A 19051-nucleotide genomic window follows, 5' to 3' on the forward strand; every position below is an offset into this window, starting at 1 on the left:
AATAAAACCAGGAGTGATCGTCTTGGCATGTTAAACCACAGGGGTTCGAATCACGGTTTGGACAATACTTTTTAAAATCAAAATCTAAGTTTTTGCAATCATATAGTATTTTTATATGTTATGGTTAACATTTCAAATGTGAACGAAATCTATGAAGATATAAATATTTTAGAAAATTCTACCGCTACACTCATTACATAAATATACTGTGTAGCGGTAGAATCGAAGAGCATCGATCTACGCAATTGGGATACAGCGAAATCTGGCAAGTTTTGGTCACTTCTTACGACAAGCATGAGTTGCTGAAGATAAATTCTAACTCGGATCTCCCACGTGTGGCAGAGCTACAGATAACTTTTGGGGTCATTGAGTTATGTACTCATCTCAGTTGGGGATCCTAATTTTCCTTTGAGTAACCCAATAAATTGTACCCACCTCACTCAAACTCAATTGGGTATTTTGTCATTTTCCATTGTAAAAATATAATGACGTTTAAATGTTATTTATATTGGATCTGTAATATGAGAAACTATAAGAAAGACTGCAGGTTGCCTAGTTCATGTGATGAAACCGCCTCCGTGGTGTAGTGGTTAGAGCGTCCGCCCGGAGAGCGGAAGGTCGCGGGTTCGATCCCCGACCGCGTCATACCAAAAGACGTTTAAATATGGTAGTTGTTGGTCCCTGCCTGGCGCTCGGCATTAATGGGTACGACAAGGACTGGTCGGCTCGGAGTCAGTATAATGTGTCTGAGTGGGGTATTCATGCTTCACTGCTTCACACTCAGTGGGCTAGCACTATAAAACCAGCTTAAGTCTGGGCTAGTACAAGCAGCCGGACATACACATACACACGCATGCACGTCGTCATATGAGCGAAATATTCTCAAGCACGACGTAAAACCCAATTAAACCTCACCTCATGTGATGAAATAGAACCTATCAATGTATCTCAGTTATTTTATCTATGCACCGGTACGCAAACAAAGATTTGACATTTTTGTGTGTACGCATGCAAGATGAAATATATTGAGTATTTACAAACATTCAAGCGTACTTGTACGCAACAGACTTGGTAAGAATTGAGTTTTCACATAAATGTTTGCATAATTTACGCAGATACGCAGCTTATCTGTACCTCTGTGTGGCATATCAGTTGACTAACATACCATCTGTGCAACTTACAGAATCCCGATTTCTCAACTGCCTAAGTACTTTATATACTCATAATCTCATAAAAGTAAGCGTTCATGTTTGTGTCTACTATTTAAAAACATGACAAAAAACAGGGTTGCGTTTCTTTTGCTGTTCAGTATATCATGTGCAGTTTTTCCAACAACGACCCGCCTATTTGCACATACACGCAGGCTTTTTAAGCAAGGGTTCACAATTTCGCGCTCGGTCATTCATGAAACTGGACGGTTCAAGGACATACCCGGAATTCCGGGAATGTGACATGTCTCTTGTCAACACGATGCGTGGGGCTATCTATTGCTATGACCTTTACGTAGAGTATTCACACGTACCATTTCGCGGGCACTTCCTTGTGAATGAGCGGCGATCGCCAATGATAGAGGAGGTTATACTTAATCTTTCTGCGAATACCTTGTGTCGCCTCATTCGGGGTGGTGGGGTAGCCAAGTGGTTAAAGCGTTCGCACGTCACGCCGTTGACCCGTGTACGACTCCCTACATTCGTACAATGTGTGAAGCCCATTTCTGGTAAGTGACGTAAAACTAAACTCACTCACTCACTCTTCTGCCGCTCGGGTCATAACATAATCGAGACTGACCCTCTCTGACGTTCGGAATTTGATTCATTCAAACCATAAAATCATCAATAGGTTCCATGAATACCTGAGTAAGTACTTTTCAGGTTGAGAGAGAAATCCACAAAACAATGTGACACACACACATACTTATATATATCTATATCTATCTATATTCAAACAAGTGGTTTCTGCTGGCGTATAAGCAATAAATATATAAAAATGACTACGCATAGTTTTAATTGTACACATGAAGATCCGTTGGACGGCGAAAGATCTTGTGCAGATAAAGGGGTTTTGGCAAGAAGAAATATGAATGTGTGAATGTGTTCTTTGAGTGTAATCGGTGATGCTAAAGCTACAGTCAGCAATATTCCAGCTACATCACAGCGGTCTATAAATGATCGAGTCTGGACCAGACAAACCAGTGATTGATATCGTGTGAATTTATGTAGTGTGAGTGAGTTTAGTTTTACGCCGCACTCAGCAATATTCCAGCTATATGGCGACAGTCTGTTAACAAGCATTGTCACTAAAGTGACACAATCCCCCGCCGCAAATGATCAAATCAAACTTAAAAAGTAATGAAAGTTTAAGATGAAGTTAAATGTCAACAAAAACATGACCAGTCAACCTTTCTTGATATCTTGCTCTTTAGTTGTTCAAACACACAAATATTTTCAAGACTGACTTTGACCTGGACATGAATGTCATAGTGTATGAAATATGCAAAAATGGTACAAAAGAAACATTCAAGGGAAGTCTTGAAAGTCTATGAAGAAAATCCAGTGAATTCAGGTTAACGTGCTGAAATCTTCAAAGTGTCACGATAACCTTGAAAATTATGTGAAGGTCGACTGGGCCCTGTGCCTTCCCTAGATAAAGCTTGATGTCAAATATGAATAAAATCCAGTGAATGGTTCTTGAGGTATCTCGCTGACAAGCATAACATGCAGGTTAATATGCTGAAATCTTCAAAGTGTCGCCATGACCTTGAAAATTATGTGAAGGTCAATAAAATCGACTGGACCCAGCGCCTTCCCTAGATAAAGCTTGGTGTTTTGAATATGAAGAAAATCCAGTGAACGGTTCTTAAGATATCTCGCTGACAAGAGTAAAACGTTAAAGTCCCTTGTGACCTTGAAATGGAGGTCAAGGTCACCAAACCTGACTGGGACCTTTCTTATACTGTGATGAACCCAGATACCAAATATGAAAAGAACCTAGTCAACGGTTCTTAAGATATTCCAATTCGTACGTACGGACGGAAGCATGGGTTACTGAAGATCAATATTCTAACCCGGACATTCACGGGTACAGCATCTATGTAAGCATTTGGGAAACGGTGACAAAAGTCAGCAAAGTTACAGAACCTGTCAACTTAAGGACAACCATGGGTTGCTGAAGATCAGTTCTAACCTGATCTTCAAAGATCACCATACAAAGAACGATGCAGATATTATATTGTTTTTTATTAAAATACAATTTGTCTCAAAAGAATAACGTAAATCATGCACCAACAACGATGCCATCCAACATACCGACGGCACGGACAGGCAAAGTTCGGAATAAGGGATCAATTATCAATTAAGGGACAATGAGGGAAAATAAGAAACCTGTGGTTTTTTAATAATGTGTCAACGGACGAATCCATTTCCACTGAGCAGGGGGGGGTATGGCAGGGTGATCATGTACAACGTGTATTCATCGTATTTGTCGACTCGACACATGCACTGAAGCTGTTCCCACAACCGACTGACTGCCCCACCTACTAAAGCCCGAACCCTTCCGTTGATGTCGACTGCACAGCGTATATATACACGCGCGAAATTTGGCAGCAAGTTTGGAAACAAATGTAATTTTCGTTGAATGGAGTCCTCTTCGGGAAAAGGGATCGTGCAAATTTCGCAACACAGTTGCAAAACCAGTTAAGATATATTCCCTTCAAAGGGAGACTGGGCATCAGTCTATAGTATGTTTTCAGAGTTGTACGTGGAATCGAGAAGTTGCCATGAGGGTATTTATTTAATGCCTACTGTAGTCTAAATGATAAAAATGGTACCGCAATCGGCTCAGGACTACAAATTAGCCAAGTCCAGATTACGTTTTATCTTGTCAGTTAGATCTTGTTCTCAGGTCGCGTGTCCCTGTATTGCTTGATATTGGGAAGGGATGTGACAGCCTGGTAGTTTCTCGAAAGGTTTGGGAATTTGCTGGCGAATGTTGCCTTGACGTCTTGGTTCTGCAGGACAAAGTCCAGAGCGTCCATCACGGCCAAATCAGCAATGGTTACCTGTTGAAAGGCAATGAAGCTGGTTAGTGTCGTCCCGCAAGGTGTGATTGTTTGTTGTTTTATGAAGCACTCAGTATTATTCCAGCTGTCGGCGGCAGTAAATAATCGAGTCTTAAACTTCCGTTAAATTCATACGTATTAACGTAATCCACTTGTACCATTGGTTGGTTGGGATGGTTGTTTAACGCGCACTCAGCAATATTCCAGCTGTGGTGGCGGTCTGTAAATAATCGAGTCTGGACCAGACATTCCAATGATCGATCGATCGATCTACGATCAACGCAGTTGGGATACAGTGACATGTGTCAACCAAGTCAGCGAGCCTGACCACCCGATCCCGGTAGTCGCCTCTTACGACAAGCATGAGTTGCTGAAGATCTTAACCCGGATCTTAACAGGTCCCACTTGTACCAAAGTAATCGGCTAGTAACAACGTCATTAAATACCATCAGTGTAATCAACTATCCTCAACGTAATCAGAATGCACCCGTTATCCACTACTGTCATCGTAATCTACTTATCTCAACGTAATCAGAATGCACCAATTATCCACTATTGTCATCGTAATCTACTATTTTTAACGTAATCAGAATGCACCCGTTATCAACTATTGTCACCGTAATCAACTAGTCTCAACGTAATCAGAATGCATGCACCCGTTATCCACTATTGTCATCGTAATCAACTAGTTTCAACGTAATCAGAATGCATGCACCCATTATCCACTATTGTCATCGTAATCAACTAGTCTCAACGTATTCGGAATGCACCCATTATCCACTATTGTCATCGTAATCAACTATCCTCAACCTTATCAGAATGCACCCGTTATCCACTATTGTCACTCAACGTAATCAGAATGCACCCATTATCCACTATTGTCATCGTAATCAACAAGTGCTATCCTCAACGTAATCAGAATGCACCCATTATCCACTATTGTCATCGTAATCAACGAGTCTCAACGTAATCAGAATGCATGCACCCGTTATCCACTATTGTCATCGCAATCAACTATCCTCAACGTAATCAGAATGCACCCGTTATCCACTATTGTCACTCAACGTAATCAGAATGCACCCATTATCAACTATTGTCATCATAATCAACTAGTCTCAACGTAGTCAGAATGCACCGATTATCCACTATTGTCATCGTTATCAACTAGTCTCAACGTAATCAGAATGCACCCATTATCAACTATTGTCATCATAATCAGCGAGTCTCAACGTAATCAGAATGCACCCATTATCCACTATTGTCATCGTAATCAACGAATCTCAACGTAATCAGAATGCACCCATTATCCACTATTGTCATCGTAATCAACGAGTCTCAACGTAATCAGAATGCACCCATTATCCACTATTGTCATCGTAATCAACTAGTCTCAACTATCCAGATTGTCAACCTAATCGGTCGTATCAAGGTGATCTGGAGACATCAACGTCATATAGTCGTATCAAGGTAATCTGGAGACATCAACGTCACCATCAAGTATCAGTCTAATTAACTGACACCAACGAGCCCTGCTCACCTCCTTCCCCACCAGAAAGCCGTTACCAGAGGTGTTGTCCGCCACCTCCTTGTCCCACATGCCGAAATATTTGGGTACAGTCTCTTCGAAGAAAGCTTTCTCCAACTCAGCCTGAAATGACAGAATAAACAAGTTATTACTGAACACAACATATCTAGAAATGTTTGTTTGATATTTTAAGAGACCAAATATCGTTTATCTTCGCAATCACCTTTACAGAAACCACTGGGTTTGTGGACATGACAAAAATGCTGTTAGACCATGGCCAATTTTAGGAAAAGAACCAGGCCATCGTCGTTAGAAAATTAGCCATTCGCACCCAACCAACCAACCAACCAACCAATCGCAGACTCCTAATGGTCTACGACAACATTGCTATATCATCGTGGGGGTACAATTGACGTTCACTCGTGAGTGAGTGAGTTTAGTTTTACGCCTCTTTCAGCAATATTCCAGCAAAATCACGGCGGGGGACACCAGAAATGGGCTTCACACATTGTACCCATGTGGGAAATCGAACCCGATCTTCAGCGTGACCAGCGAACGCTTTAACCACTAGGTTACCCCGCCGCTGCATTGACGCTCACTAAAGCAACTTACCTTTTTCGTCGCGTCTTCAAGGAAGAAGTATTTGTAAACTGGTTCCTTCATGGAGCGAGTCTGTTCCGAGATGTAGTCCGCCTTCAGGCGATCAAGCGGCGTCTTTCCTGCCAGACCTGTGGGAATGAGAGAACCAGTGAGTGAATGAGTGAGTAAATGAGTTAAAGGCACAATGTCACACCACATTTCTCTAAAAATATATAATATTTGACTTATAACAAACTACAAAGTTCGAATGAATAAATGCAACGTTGCATATCGCGAACCCCATAGAGTTATGTCCCTTGGAGCGTTCACAATCCTTCAATATCCTGGGCTTCACACATAGCACCCATGTGGGGAATCGAACCTGGGTCTTAGGCGTGACGAGTGAACGCTTTAACCACTAGGCTACCCAACCGCCCAATATATTATCTGGAAAGATATTTTTGTATGTGGAACTCACCGTGTTCCGCTGCCAGGTACCTGGAGATAGCCATGCTCTCGGGAAACTGCTTACCGTCGATCTCAAACACGGGGAGCTGGCCAGACGGGATATCTACAAACAGGTTGAAGTGGCACATTCAGTAATTACAGTCACATACCGTTGTGTCGAACTTTTGATAAGTCGAACATATGGTTGTCTCGAGGAATAGCTTGGCCCATGTGTACTCCATCCTTAGTCATCACTAAGTTTGTCGAACATCGGATATCTCGAAGTATTTATATAGGTGTTTTCAACTTCGACACAACGGTGTTTGACTATATTGTCTTCGTCAGTAGGGCTGCAATGTAATCCTGTTTCTTGGGCACATTTTTGTCTGTGGAGAATAGTGGACTGAGACACTCTCTATAGATAACACAAATAATGGTGGATAAACGATGACTCTTTTACCACTAAAATACAACCAAACTCACATCGACACAAACTGATTCAATACAACGTTAGTTGCCTTGCATGGTTAACGGAATCAGATATACTGCCAGCGAAATTAGCAAACAAGAGTCATCAGAGGTTATCTCCCAATTGACAGACACCCAGTTGATCATCAGAAGATGACAAATCCCCCTGACCAAACAAATTTGAAAGGACAAATCATCTGACAGTTACTTAAAGTCTAACTTAATTTTTTTTACTAAGTCCAAATCGTTTCCATTGAAACCGAGAAAAATATAAATGCCCAAAATCTGCAAATAGCAAAAGGCACCACTTCAAGATATTAAACGGTTTTCGAGTTGTGCTCCGGAAACGAAGCCCAGCCCTCCCTTTTGAGACTAAGTACAAATTGTTTCCATGGAAACCGAGAAAAATAAAAATGCCCAAAATCTGCAAATAGCAAAAGAACACTTTAGGTTCTGTTTGATAATCATACCAATTTTTGTTGAAAAATATTGAACGTTTTTACATATATAGTTTTTGTTTAAGTGGTATTAGATACAACTGACCCTCAATTTCTCGTCTGTTCACAAGAAATGTTAACTTTTTACATATTTTTATCAAATCCCGTTGGCACTACTTAAGTATAACGTATATAGCTTAATATTTTACACGCTTTTAGAACTTGTCTCACTATTTATGGGAGTGTGTTAGACTTTAAGTTTATTATCTTCAACTTATCCGTCCCGATCGTACAGTGATATATCGTAAAAGGTCTGATAAAAATACCACCCTCCTCTTACGATAACTTATTGTTTATACTAGAGGCAGTACGACAATCTAACCAGTCTTGTGACCAAGCCTATACCTCATGTCAACACACGTCTGGCTGTCGCAATGAAAGGTCACCTGTGGTTGCCAACTGTCAAACCAGGTCAAGTCAAATCCTGATCATTGACCCCTTATGTCAATGTATGAGGTCCACCTACTTGGGCATACCATTGTAAAGAAAGGGGTAGTGAGTGGGTAGTTCGAGACAAGTTGAACGATGGACATGTGCACATGAATACACTTTCTCAACCTGTAACAAGCCAAATAGCTTCTCCAAAATATTCAGCAACGCACATTTGTCTCAAAGGCGTTTTATGAGTGTTTACAACCTATCTTGGACTACCAGTAGTGGCTAGCTGAAAAAATATAGCTTTGACCTGGATATAGGGTACCCACCTCCCATCACAAATGTTATTTTATCAATCTACTACTGTTGCGAAATCTGTTTCCGATAGACAGAGCCACGTGACGTTCCTCTGGACTCTTAAGCGACCTTAGTTCATTCTTGGGTAGATAGGGCGTTCGCTCGTGACGCTGATGACCCGGTTCGATTACCCACAAGAATACAATGTGTGAAATCCATTTCTGGTGTCCCCTACCGTGATATTGCTGGAATATTGCTAAAAGAGGCGTAAAACCACACTCACTCACTCAGCCGACAACATGTGAACTTATTTCAAAGCGCATACACCCTCCAAACTCAGATCACTTCACACTAAGCAGTCCAACACCCCCAAAAAAATCCAACTACCGCCCTGGGAATTGACAGCATGAAACGACGGACTGCAACCTAGTATTTTAAAACATACTCTGATCACAAAACCCCCAGACTAAGCCGTCAACCCCCAGACTAAGCCGTCAACACAGTCTTGACTTGAATTGTAAAAGCGCTTTGTCAACCACAGCGCCAGACACACATATGGACCACCACAACAGCGTGCGATGCATACACTCACACAAGCAAAATGTCAATGTGATAACATTGACAACATAATGAACTACCTCTCTGCCGACAAAAGTGATAACATGTAGTACTTATTGGCAGCATGAACACCTACAACATCACAAGACTGACTGACTGAGTTTTGGTTTTACGCCGCTTTTAGCAATATTCCAGCAACATCACACCGGGGGGACACCAGAAATGGGCTTCACACATTGTACCCATGTGGGGATTCGAACCCGGGTCTTCGGCGTGACGAGCAAACGCTTTAACCACTAGGCTACCCCATCGCCCCACAACATCACAAGAAGACACGGATCTCAGAGAACAGTTCGACATTTTTGTTTCTGATCTGCAGCTGTAGAGACATGGGTTGCTGAAGACCAACTGTAACCCGGATGTTCATGGGTTCACTGCAAGTGACTGTAATCAGACTAAAACACTTGGGCATGTGTACATTGAGGCATTACCTTGGTTTTAAAGCGTCGCGATGCTTGGTGCATTGATACCTGCACTTAAACCACGGTTATGAAATCATTTGCATCCACTGATAATGAGTTTGGTTTTACGCCGCTTTCAGCAATATTCCAGCAATATCACGGCGGCGGACACAGAAATGGGCTTAACACATTGTGGGGAATCGAACCCGGGTCTTCAGCGTGACGAACGGACGCTTTAACCACTAGGCTACCCACAGCCCCCACTGATGATGAAGGACAGGGTGCCCCATCGATCTCTGTCTGGCACTTGAAACAGTAAACATAGCACTTGCAGATGCAATACGATACGAGCACCATGCCCCGTGTGCACCACGCTGTGTTTGAACTGCATGTTGAATTAAAACTGCACCAGTATATTTACTCTGGTTTTAGATCATGTTTGTTTAACGGTGCAGGGGGTAGCGTGATCTCTCTGATACACAGAGTAAATACACTTTACTTTGACTGTACAAAGAACATCGTGTTAAGTGAAATCCCGTTAGACTTTGCTTTTATTCCGTTAGGTTTGGATCTCGGCAGGTTTGATCACGATTGCCTGTATTCCGTTAGGTTTGGAACTCGGCAGGTTTGATCACGATTGCCTGTATTCCGTTAGGTTTGGATCTCGTTAGGTTTGATCACGATTGCCTGTATTCCGTTAGGTTTGGATCTCGGCAGGTTTGATCACGATTGCCTGTATTCCGTTAGGTTTGGAACTCGGCAGGTTTGATCACGATTGCCTGTATTCCGTTAGGTTTGGATCTCGTTAGGTTTGATCACGATTGCCTGTATTCCATTAGGTTTGGATCTCGTTAGGTTTGATCACGATTGCCTGTATTCCGTTAGGTTTGGAACTCGTCAGGTTTGATCTCGTTTGACTGGATCTCGTTAGGATGGGTCCAGTTAGGTTTGATCTCGTTTGACTGGATCTTGGTAGGTTGGGTGTAGTTAATTTGAATCTCGTTTGACTGGATCTCGGTAGGTCGGGTCCAGTTCGGTTGGATCTCGCTTGACTGGATCTCGTTAGGTTGGGTTCCGTTCGTTCACAAACTCCCTGTTCCAGACGATTACTGTTGGGCTGTGAAACGATCCGGGACGGATTATCGAGGTGTCCCTGCCTTTATATGTGCATAGTGCATGTATCAGTCACCAGTACAGCTGCACCAGATAGTTTCAGCGCTTTGTTTGTAACAGGAATTAGTTTCCAGGTATGTGTTTCACTCATGATAGCTCCGAGCAAGTTTCAGCTTCCAAGGTTTTGTTGTGCCAAGTTTCGGTTTTAGTGCTATTTTGAAAGCTTTCACAAACTTGAACTTTGTCAGGACTGTTAGTTGAAGCTGTGATTTTCGTGCACCGTTTCTGAACACTTCCATTGCTCATCACTGTTTGCGAGAGAAGTCGGTTTTCAGCCCCGTGTGTTAGAGCTGTCAGTTTTAGGAGCCGTAAGACATAAATTTCTACTCAATTTAATCAGGGCGTCCGAGTTGGATACCGTTCCCCCCTCATTCCTTCGGCATTTACCTTTCACGAAGTCAATTGGCGTCTTGTCTTGGACGCCATTCAGACCCCCAAAACCAACCAGGCTTGGTAGCATTATCAAAAGGTGACTTCCGACTAAGAAGTCGTTGAAGAAGTCAGTGGTGAAAATAATAATTAGGCGTATATAGAGAATACTACACGAGGTCTCATTACATACGAATTATACGAAACGAGTGTCCTTCCTATGGTATGTGACACGAGGTCTCATTACATACGAATTTTACGAAACTCGTGACCTTCCTATGGTATCTGACCTCGCTTTCGCTCGGTCAGATACCATAGGAAGGACACTCGTTTCGTATAATTCGTATGTAATGAGACCGAGTGTGGTATTTTATTTATTACCCACTTCTTACATGCATTACATTGACAAAATAGCGTATTTTTGTTATTTTTTTGGTTTCAAACCGAAACCGGTTTCATAAACAGGTTGCGGAAGAGTTTTGTACTGTAGTACAAGATTTTGCATGACGTCACACTGTCATGACGTCACTGCCTTGGTAACCGACGTCAAGATGCATGTCAGTTGTCATCGCCTCGTACAGCCTCCTACAGTAAACTACTCCGTAGCACCCCGTTTCTTGGTTTGCAGTTGCTTCATTCGGCTAACATCGCTGTTGGAAACATTGCGTTTATGTTTTTCGACGGATATAATGTCTCAGTTCGACTCACAATTAAACAGCGATACGGCAATGTTCGCGATGTTTACATTCCCACAATGCATTTAAGTTGTAGAATGAGTGAATTCACGTGTTTGTTAAGAATGAAAAAATAGTTACGTCAGAATGTGACCTAATTGAGAGGTCATCGGTTATCCAATCAAATCGTTATAATCTCAGGTCAAGTCGTTACGACACAGGTCAACGCGATACGACACTCGTGTGACGTACGAGATTAGTATGCAACTACCCATACGTTGACCGCGTGGGTAATAAATATGAGTATGCAATATGAGTAGAAATTGGGAGAACAGTGAGTGAGCTTAGTTTTGCGCCGCTTACTTTACTTTTGTGCATATTTTTCAGCAATATCATACCTTGAGACACCAGAAATGGGCTTCACACATTCTTCGGCGTGACGAGTGAACGCTCTAGCCACTAGGCTACCCCATCGCCCACTATTGTTGGGTTGACCAAAGTAATTACAGGTACATGGGCATCTTCTGTCTCCTATGCATACAGGTTGTTCAGAGGACAGGTAATCACATGTTCTGAGGACACCATGACGTCGACCCAAGACAGTTATATGTCAAGGTCCCAGGTCGTCGGATAAGGACAAATAAACAAAAAGATTAAGTACAGACACGGACAATGATATCGCACCCTCCAATCTGTGTCTTCGCATATGGTCGACTCTTTTGGTTAAGATTTTTCTGTTACTTCAATGATTAATGATTATGTAAAGTTTCTTTCTAAGTATTCACAGCAACAATTTTCTGTAGAATCCCTCTTGTACGGTTCAACAGATCACTTTGACCCAATATTTGAGTTTTTAAATATGCATTTAAAATACTTTATATATATGTCTCACTATACTGATATCAAAGTTTCTATGAGGCATTTCATTATACATTTGAAATATGCTCTGGAAATATATAAATATTCAAAGGTAAAGTTTATATATTTAGAAGCACTCATGTTAGACTTACAATAAAATTATAATTGGTAAATATTTGAGTTTTTAAATTTGGACTTAAAATACTCTATATGAAAGTCTCACTATACCAATATCAAAGTTTCTATGAAGCTTTTCATTATAGATTTGTAATATGCTCTAGAATTATATATAGGTAAAGTTTATGTATGTAGAAGCACTAATGATAGATTTACAATAGAAAATATAATTGGTAAAAGTTTAAGGCTATAAACCAGTAGTCCCTGACCACGTGGACTTGTATGGTTTATGTAAAACCGTGGTTACCGAGGCTGAATAAAAAAAGAAGAAGATTTGTGTGGAAGGCGAATCGTGGTACACGTTGACCTTTCTTGTTTATTTACCCGTGTTTATTCAATGTATTATGACTGGGACTGTGTGAAAAATACACCTGCGCACACTGTGTAATGAAACTCACACATTGTGAAGAAAGAATCTCTGAAAAGTCTTACAGAAAACTGAATGAACAAGTTCTAAGAAACGTTGTGAGGAGCCCAAAGCATGTGCTTTTTCTCAACGTAAATTTGCTACGTTAATTTCACGTAATGACATAACGCTCTCAAATGACGCAATACTAACGATGTGACAACGTTTCGAGTTTTCCCATGAGTGAATCATGGGCGGATCCAGGAATATTGAAAAGTGTGTTTTGTGTGTGTGTTCTTTGGTTGGATGGTTCAGGGGGTTAAAACCCGCTGAACTCCCCTGGGCTCCGCCAACGTACAAAATGTGGTCTTAAGTCATTTTCAAAGGGGGGGTTCGAACACACACACACACCCTCTGGATCCGCCACTGTGAATGATGATATATTTGACTTTAAATAATTGATTTTGAGAGAAAGGATAGCCTATATGTAAACATGAAGGTGATATTAGCTTGTGAACTGCTTTGAATAAATACCAGGTTTCCACGAATGATAATATTCTACATGTGTTTGTAGTTATCGTAACGCTAACGTTGCATATTGTTCATACGGATTATAGGTACGCTTGATTGAGTTGGTGGCGCTGTAAGATGAGGTGAGGTGAAATTGGGTTTAACGTCGTGCTTGAGATTATTTCGCTCATACGGCGACGTGCATGCGTGTGTATGTGTATGTGGGGCTGCTTGTACTAGCCCAGACTGAAGCTGGTTTTATAGTGCTAGCCCACTGAGATACCATGCCGCAGTGAAGCATGAATACCCCATTCAGACACATTATACTGACTCCGAGCCGACCAGTCCTTGTTGTACCCATTAATACCGAGCGCAGGCAGGGACCAACAAGTACCTTATTTTAACGTCTTTTGGTATGACGCGGTCGGGGATCGAACCCGCGACCTTCCGCTCTCCGGGCGGACGCTCTAACCACTACACCACGGAGGCGGTCGTGGCGCTGTATTTCTATACTGGAGTGTGTTATAATGCCATTACACAGTACTCCAACGTCAATAACAGGTACGGCCTATGGAACTCCTGATCCGAAGTCGGACCCCTTGTCCACATCACTAAAGAGGTTAAGCCGGTCAGACAAGGTAATGATGTCATCTGTGGGATGAGTACACGCCCTGCTACATGTGCATCATCAATGAGTGAGTGAGTTTAGTTTTACGCCGCACTCAGCAATATTCCAGCTATATGGCGGCGGTCTGTAAATAATCGAGCCTTGACCAGACAATCCAGTGATCAACATCATGAGCATCGATCTGCGCATTTGGGAACCGATGACATGTGTCAACCAAGTCAGCAAGCCTGACCACCCGATCCCTATTCTACCCCGGATCTTCACGGGTCTCGCCTCTAACGACAAGCACAGTCGCCTTTTGTGGCAAGCATGGGTTGCTGAAGACCTATTCTACCCGGATCTTCACGGGTCTCGCCTCTTACGACAAGCATAGTCGCCTTTTGTGGCAAGCATGGGTTGCTGACGACCTATTCTACCCGGATCTTCACGGGTCTCGCCTCTTACGACAAGCATAGTCGCCTTTTGTGGCAAGCATGGGTTGCTGACGACCTATTCTACCCCGGATCTTCACGGGTCTCGCCTCTAACGACAAGCATAGTCGCCTTTTGTGGCAAGCATGGGTTGCTGAAGACCTATTCTTCCCCAGATCTCGCCTCTTACGACAAGCATAGTGGCCTTTTGTGGCAAGCATGGGTTGCTTAAGACCTATTCTACCCCTGATCTTCACGGGTCTCGCCTTTTACGACAAGCATAGTTGCCTTTTGTGGCAAGCATGGGTTGCTGACGACCTATTCTACCCCGGATCTTCACCGGTCTGTGCATCATCAATCTTGGAACAGTACTATACTAAACAGCTCGAGACACAGCATATGTAGACAGTTTAAAAGTCTTATCGAACCATCCTAACAAGAAAAACAGTGCAATATGTTGATAATACTGAGGATGGGGTTATTAAGGTTTACAATTATAGAAGTTAGATGGCTGGAGTTAGACTGAAGTTTACACTTATGACATATTTTTAATTTGGGAAATGAAGATTTTATCTTAATATGTCGTTCCTATCAGAAGATAAGTTACCTCTATCTGACTAAAATGTATTTTGTCATAATCCGAATATGTATAAATTCAGAAAACTTCTCTCTTCGATGTGAGGTAGGTGACAACTAAGCAAATATATATCTCAAAGTTATATAAATGACACACAGTTTTATCAACACTGGAAAGATGTAATGTAAATTAAGTGAGAAGTTATGTATCACTGTAATATCCACATCCGCTCTTTCTGTGTATATTGGTAAGTGACCTTCATTTTCCATTTCGTCACATACCATAGCCCCGTGTTTTGTTTGGTTGGTTGTATTACGCCGTAGCAATAGTCCAGCTATATGGCAGTGGCCTGTAAATAATCAAATCTGGACCAGACAATCCAATGATCAACAGCATGAGCATCAGTCTACGCAATTACGATACGATGACATGTGTTAACCAAGTCAGCAGGTCGACCACCCGATCCCGTTAGTTGCCTCTTACGACAACCATGGGTAAATTGATAAGGAGCCCCAGTGAGGTAGGTCTGAACCTACGGAAATCTAGACTTGCTTCATTTAGGGCTTTAGCATTGCAGGGACGGCTTGATGGAAGGGAACATAATGTGAGTTTTACACCGCACTCAGCAATATTCCAGCTAAATGGCAGCGGTCTGTAAATAATCGAGTCTGGACCAGACAACCCAGTCATCAACAGCATGAGCACCAATTTACGCAAATGGGAACAGATGACATGTGTCAACCAAATCAGCGAACCTGACCACCCAATCCCGTTAGTCGCCTCTTATGATAAGCATGGGTTACTGAAGATCAGTTATAACCCGGATCTTCAGGGGTCCCCCGTGCTTGGAGTAATTTGATCTGGGGAAATATCCCCCCTGTGTTTTAAGTGAATTAATCAGGGGACCATTTTCCCTGTGTTTTAAGTAAAATTGCCACCGGGCACGACATTGTTACATCCGAATATAGATCGCCTTTGTGCGAATGAACTCTTTCACACGATCACACCACAAAACACCTATGAAACTGAATCAAGAAGAATATTCTTAAAAGGAAATCTTTAGAATTTTGAAACCACTCAGCTCTTTTCATTGATACGCAGGTAAGTTGTCGCTGCCGTCGAGTTTTGTGAAGCTTCAGTATTTAGCTTCAATAGTCATTTTCCTCTGATTATTGGACATGACAAAGTAGGCTAGTTTTACAGATGTTTGCCAGCCGCAGGGATACGCCCTCTCCCACACCGTGGAGATTTACAACAGTAATAGTGCTGCAGTCGCTTTGGGTCACCGTGCTAAAGTCGCCTTGTGACACCGTGCTACAGTCGACTTGTGACGCCTCTGTTGTACTCTACGTATAGGAATAATCCGAATGCCAACATAGAAACCGATTTAACGTCTGTTGTGGCATGTCTTCATGCAAATAGTATCTGACTCTGACGTTTAACTGACAGATAAGAAACTTCGTTGTAAACGAGAAAAAATAAATTCTACAATTCAAATTCGACGATTCGTAATATCATGAAAAGGATCTTGATCTTGTGAACTGTTACTTTCTATGACCAACATGACAAGGCAGTTTCATTCACAGACCTAAACTTCAGTGAAGGTACAATTGTATTGTTGTTGTTCACTGGAGCGTGTAATCAATGGCATAATCCGAATACCGTATTTTCTCTAATAAGCGCACGGGAGCTTATTTTTTCAACGGACTTCCAGACCCGCTGCTTATTAGAGGCCCGGCGCTTTGCGCTTACTGGGTGTAATTACCGTAATTGTTAGTGTGCTGCTTTACCCTGGCGCTTATTAGAGTCCAGGGCCTAGATTTTCGAAGCTCTCGTAGCGCTAAGATAGTCGTAAGTTAATGTTAAGGTATGGCACTTACGACTATCTTAGCGCTAAGAGAGCTTCGAAAATCTAGGCCCAGGCGCTTATTAGCGGAAATACGGTACGTATAAATTTAAAATGATACTCTCTTCGAACGATGTGCGGTTACTGAGAAACTGAGAAAACTATATAAATATATATCTCAAAGTTAGGAAATGAGTTTTATTACACTGGAATAATGTATTGTAAATAATGTGCGAAGTTACAAATCACTATGATGTGCACAACAGTTTCTCGGCATATGGGCAAGTGCCATTTTGTCATATACAACCGCCCCTGTGTCCTAAGTGAATTGGGGCGGTGGGGTAGCGTAGTGGTTAAAGCTTCCGTTAGTCACGCCGAAGACCCGGGTTCGATTCCCCACATGGGTACAATATGTGAAGCCCATTTCTGGTGTCCCCCGCCGTGATATAGCTGGAATATTGGTAAAAGCGGCGTAAAACTAAACTCACTCACTCACTCACTCACTCCTAAGTGAATTGGTCAGGGGAAGATTCCCCACGTGTTTTAGGTGAATTGGTCAGGGGGAAAATTCCTCCTGTGTTTTAAGTAATTTGGTCAGGGAGTTGGGGTTGGGGTTGACATATATGAAACTTCATTTTAAACGCTGAAAACGACAAAATTCGAAAATAGAGAACGACGTTTACTTTCTATGACCAACATGACAAGGCAGTTTCATTCTCAGTCAAAGTAAGTACAACTGCATTGTTGCTGTTGACTGGAGTGTGTCGTAACTTTAACGATCAGGTCATAGTCCGACAGCTGTAGGGGAAAATCTATAGGCGGAAAATTCATAGGCGAAATGGACCGCTGTAAGCGGTTATAGTGTTCTCGTTAAACGATAATAATGACAGCCGATGTAATGATGTACGTGTCGACCTATATTTCAAGTTGTAAATTCACACATTTTATGGATTTATTAGCGTTAAAAGGCGATCTCATATTTTATCAAATTTGGAATGATATACTGTATGTACAAGCATACGAATATATCATTTTAGATATACTTAAATTAAATGTTTGATTAGAATTGGGTGATAAATGATTTAAAATTGATTATATGCGAGTGTATGAGCGTTGACGGCATAATCATAGTTGAGAAGAAAGTGGCGGATCCAAAGGGGGGTTCAGGGGGTACGGACACCACCCCCCCTTGAAAATGACTAAAGACCACTCTGAAGTTAATGTTCTGCAATGGCAGAGCCAAGCCAAGCCAAACCCACCCAACCCCCTCTCCTTTGAAAATTTCTGCATTTCTTATTGCATTGCACATGTCAATTATTGTTTTTGTAAAACAGGACTATATTTTGCAGAATCGAAACGAAATAGTCCATTTGTTCGATTCATATATTATCAATGTTTAAATTCCTGATCAATGTAACGTGCTCATTTTGAATTTTCAAACCATAGTTAACAGATTAATCTATGGTATATCTGAATTTATGTTTCTGTTTTATGGCATCTTATCTTTGGGGAGTACACAGGTTGAAGTGACATTTCATATCTTTTCAACCCTTTAGACATATGCGTATTGAGACGAATTCTGTTTTCTTAATCAACAAGTGATTTTCAAAGAATGTTTCAGAACCAACTCAAAGATTTAACTGAGAAAGTGAAACGAACTATAGATCCTCGTTATAGTACTATTCCTCAACGTACCTTTTTTTAACGCGGGCCATGCGTCGAATTCAATCCTCTTGTCTTCAAATGGAACACCCGCGCATTGCAAGACAAGTCTTGGAATCTCGCCGCGACCCCGGACATTGAAGTAGATGTATTTGTAGGATGGCATCGTGGAAATTGTCACACTGTAAGCAACGAGCGTTTCCTTTCAGCGTCAGTCACGGAGTGTCAAGCGCTGGAGCGAGGCGAGCGAGTGGTGTGGCAGAAAGTCACGTGACATTGGACCGCACCGTGATGACAAGACTTGGCTCAGGTCGTGTAATCTCGCTATCTAAGAGAGAAAGGTTAATAAAATACCGTTTCTATTTACAACCTTATACATGTATTGGCAAACACAACTTGACCAAGCAATGTCAGGCGTAAGCAACTGAGGTGCTTACTTTGTTCACAGTCGCTGAAACGTATTGTTTCCCCTTCCGCCCAGCGCTCTCTGTGCTCAATGCTAAATCTCTAAATGAAGCAAGTCTAGATTTCCGCAGGTTCAGAACCTCCTATTTCAC

General features: G+C 41.9%; 1 protein-coding gene across 1 annotated transcript; it reads right to left on the reverse strand.

The window, feature by feature from the left end:
• Positions 1 to 3217: 3217 nt before the first annotated feature.
• LOC124283238 (glutathione S-transferase 1-like) lies at positions 3218 to 18759 on the reverse strand. The gene is made up of 5 exons (XM_046719269.1): positions 18528 to 18759; positions 6640 to 6732; positions 6195 to 6310; positions 5595 to 5705; positions 3218 to 4057 (listed from the first exon to the last, which is right to left on the reverse strand). Exons 1-5 carry the CDS (start codon positions 18658 to 18660, stop codon positions 3884 to 3886), a joined length of 627 nt encoding a protein of 208 aa, XP_046575225.1. The 5' UTR covers positions 18661 to 18759; the 3' UTR covers positions 3218 to 3883.
• Positions 18760 to 19051: the final 292 nt, after the last annotated feature.

The sequence above is a fragment of the Haliotis rubra genome, unplaced genomic scaffold (genome assembly GCF_003918875.1).
Source record: "Haliotis rubra isolate DU_JTF1 unplaced genomic scaffold, ASM391887v1 Scf311, whole genome shotgun sequence".
Lineage (NCBI taxonomy): Eukaryota > Metazoa > Mollusca > Gastropoda > Lepetellida > Haliotidae > Haliotis > Haliotis rubra.

What these genes read in the sequence shown, in the direction of transcription:
- LOC124283238 (XM_046719269.1), bottom strand. Translation starts at nt 18,660, where the DNA reads ATGCCATCCTACAAATACATCTACTTCAATGTCCGGGGTCGCGGCGAG. An exon ending in GTACCTGGCAGCGGAACACG is followed by an intron (nt 6,311 to 6,639) that starts GTGAGTTCCACA and finishes TCATTCCCACAG; the next exon opens with GTCTGGCAGGAAAGACGCCG. An exon ending in TTGAAGACGCGACGAAAAAG is followed by an intron (nt 5,706 to 6,194) that starts GTAAGTTGCTTT and finishes CTGTCATTTCAG; the next exon opens with GCTGAGTTGGAGAAAGCTTT.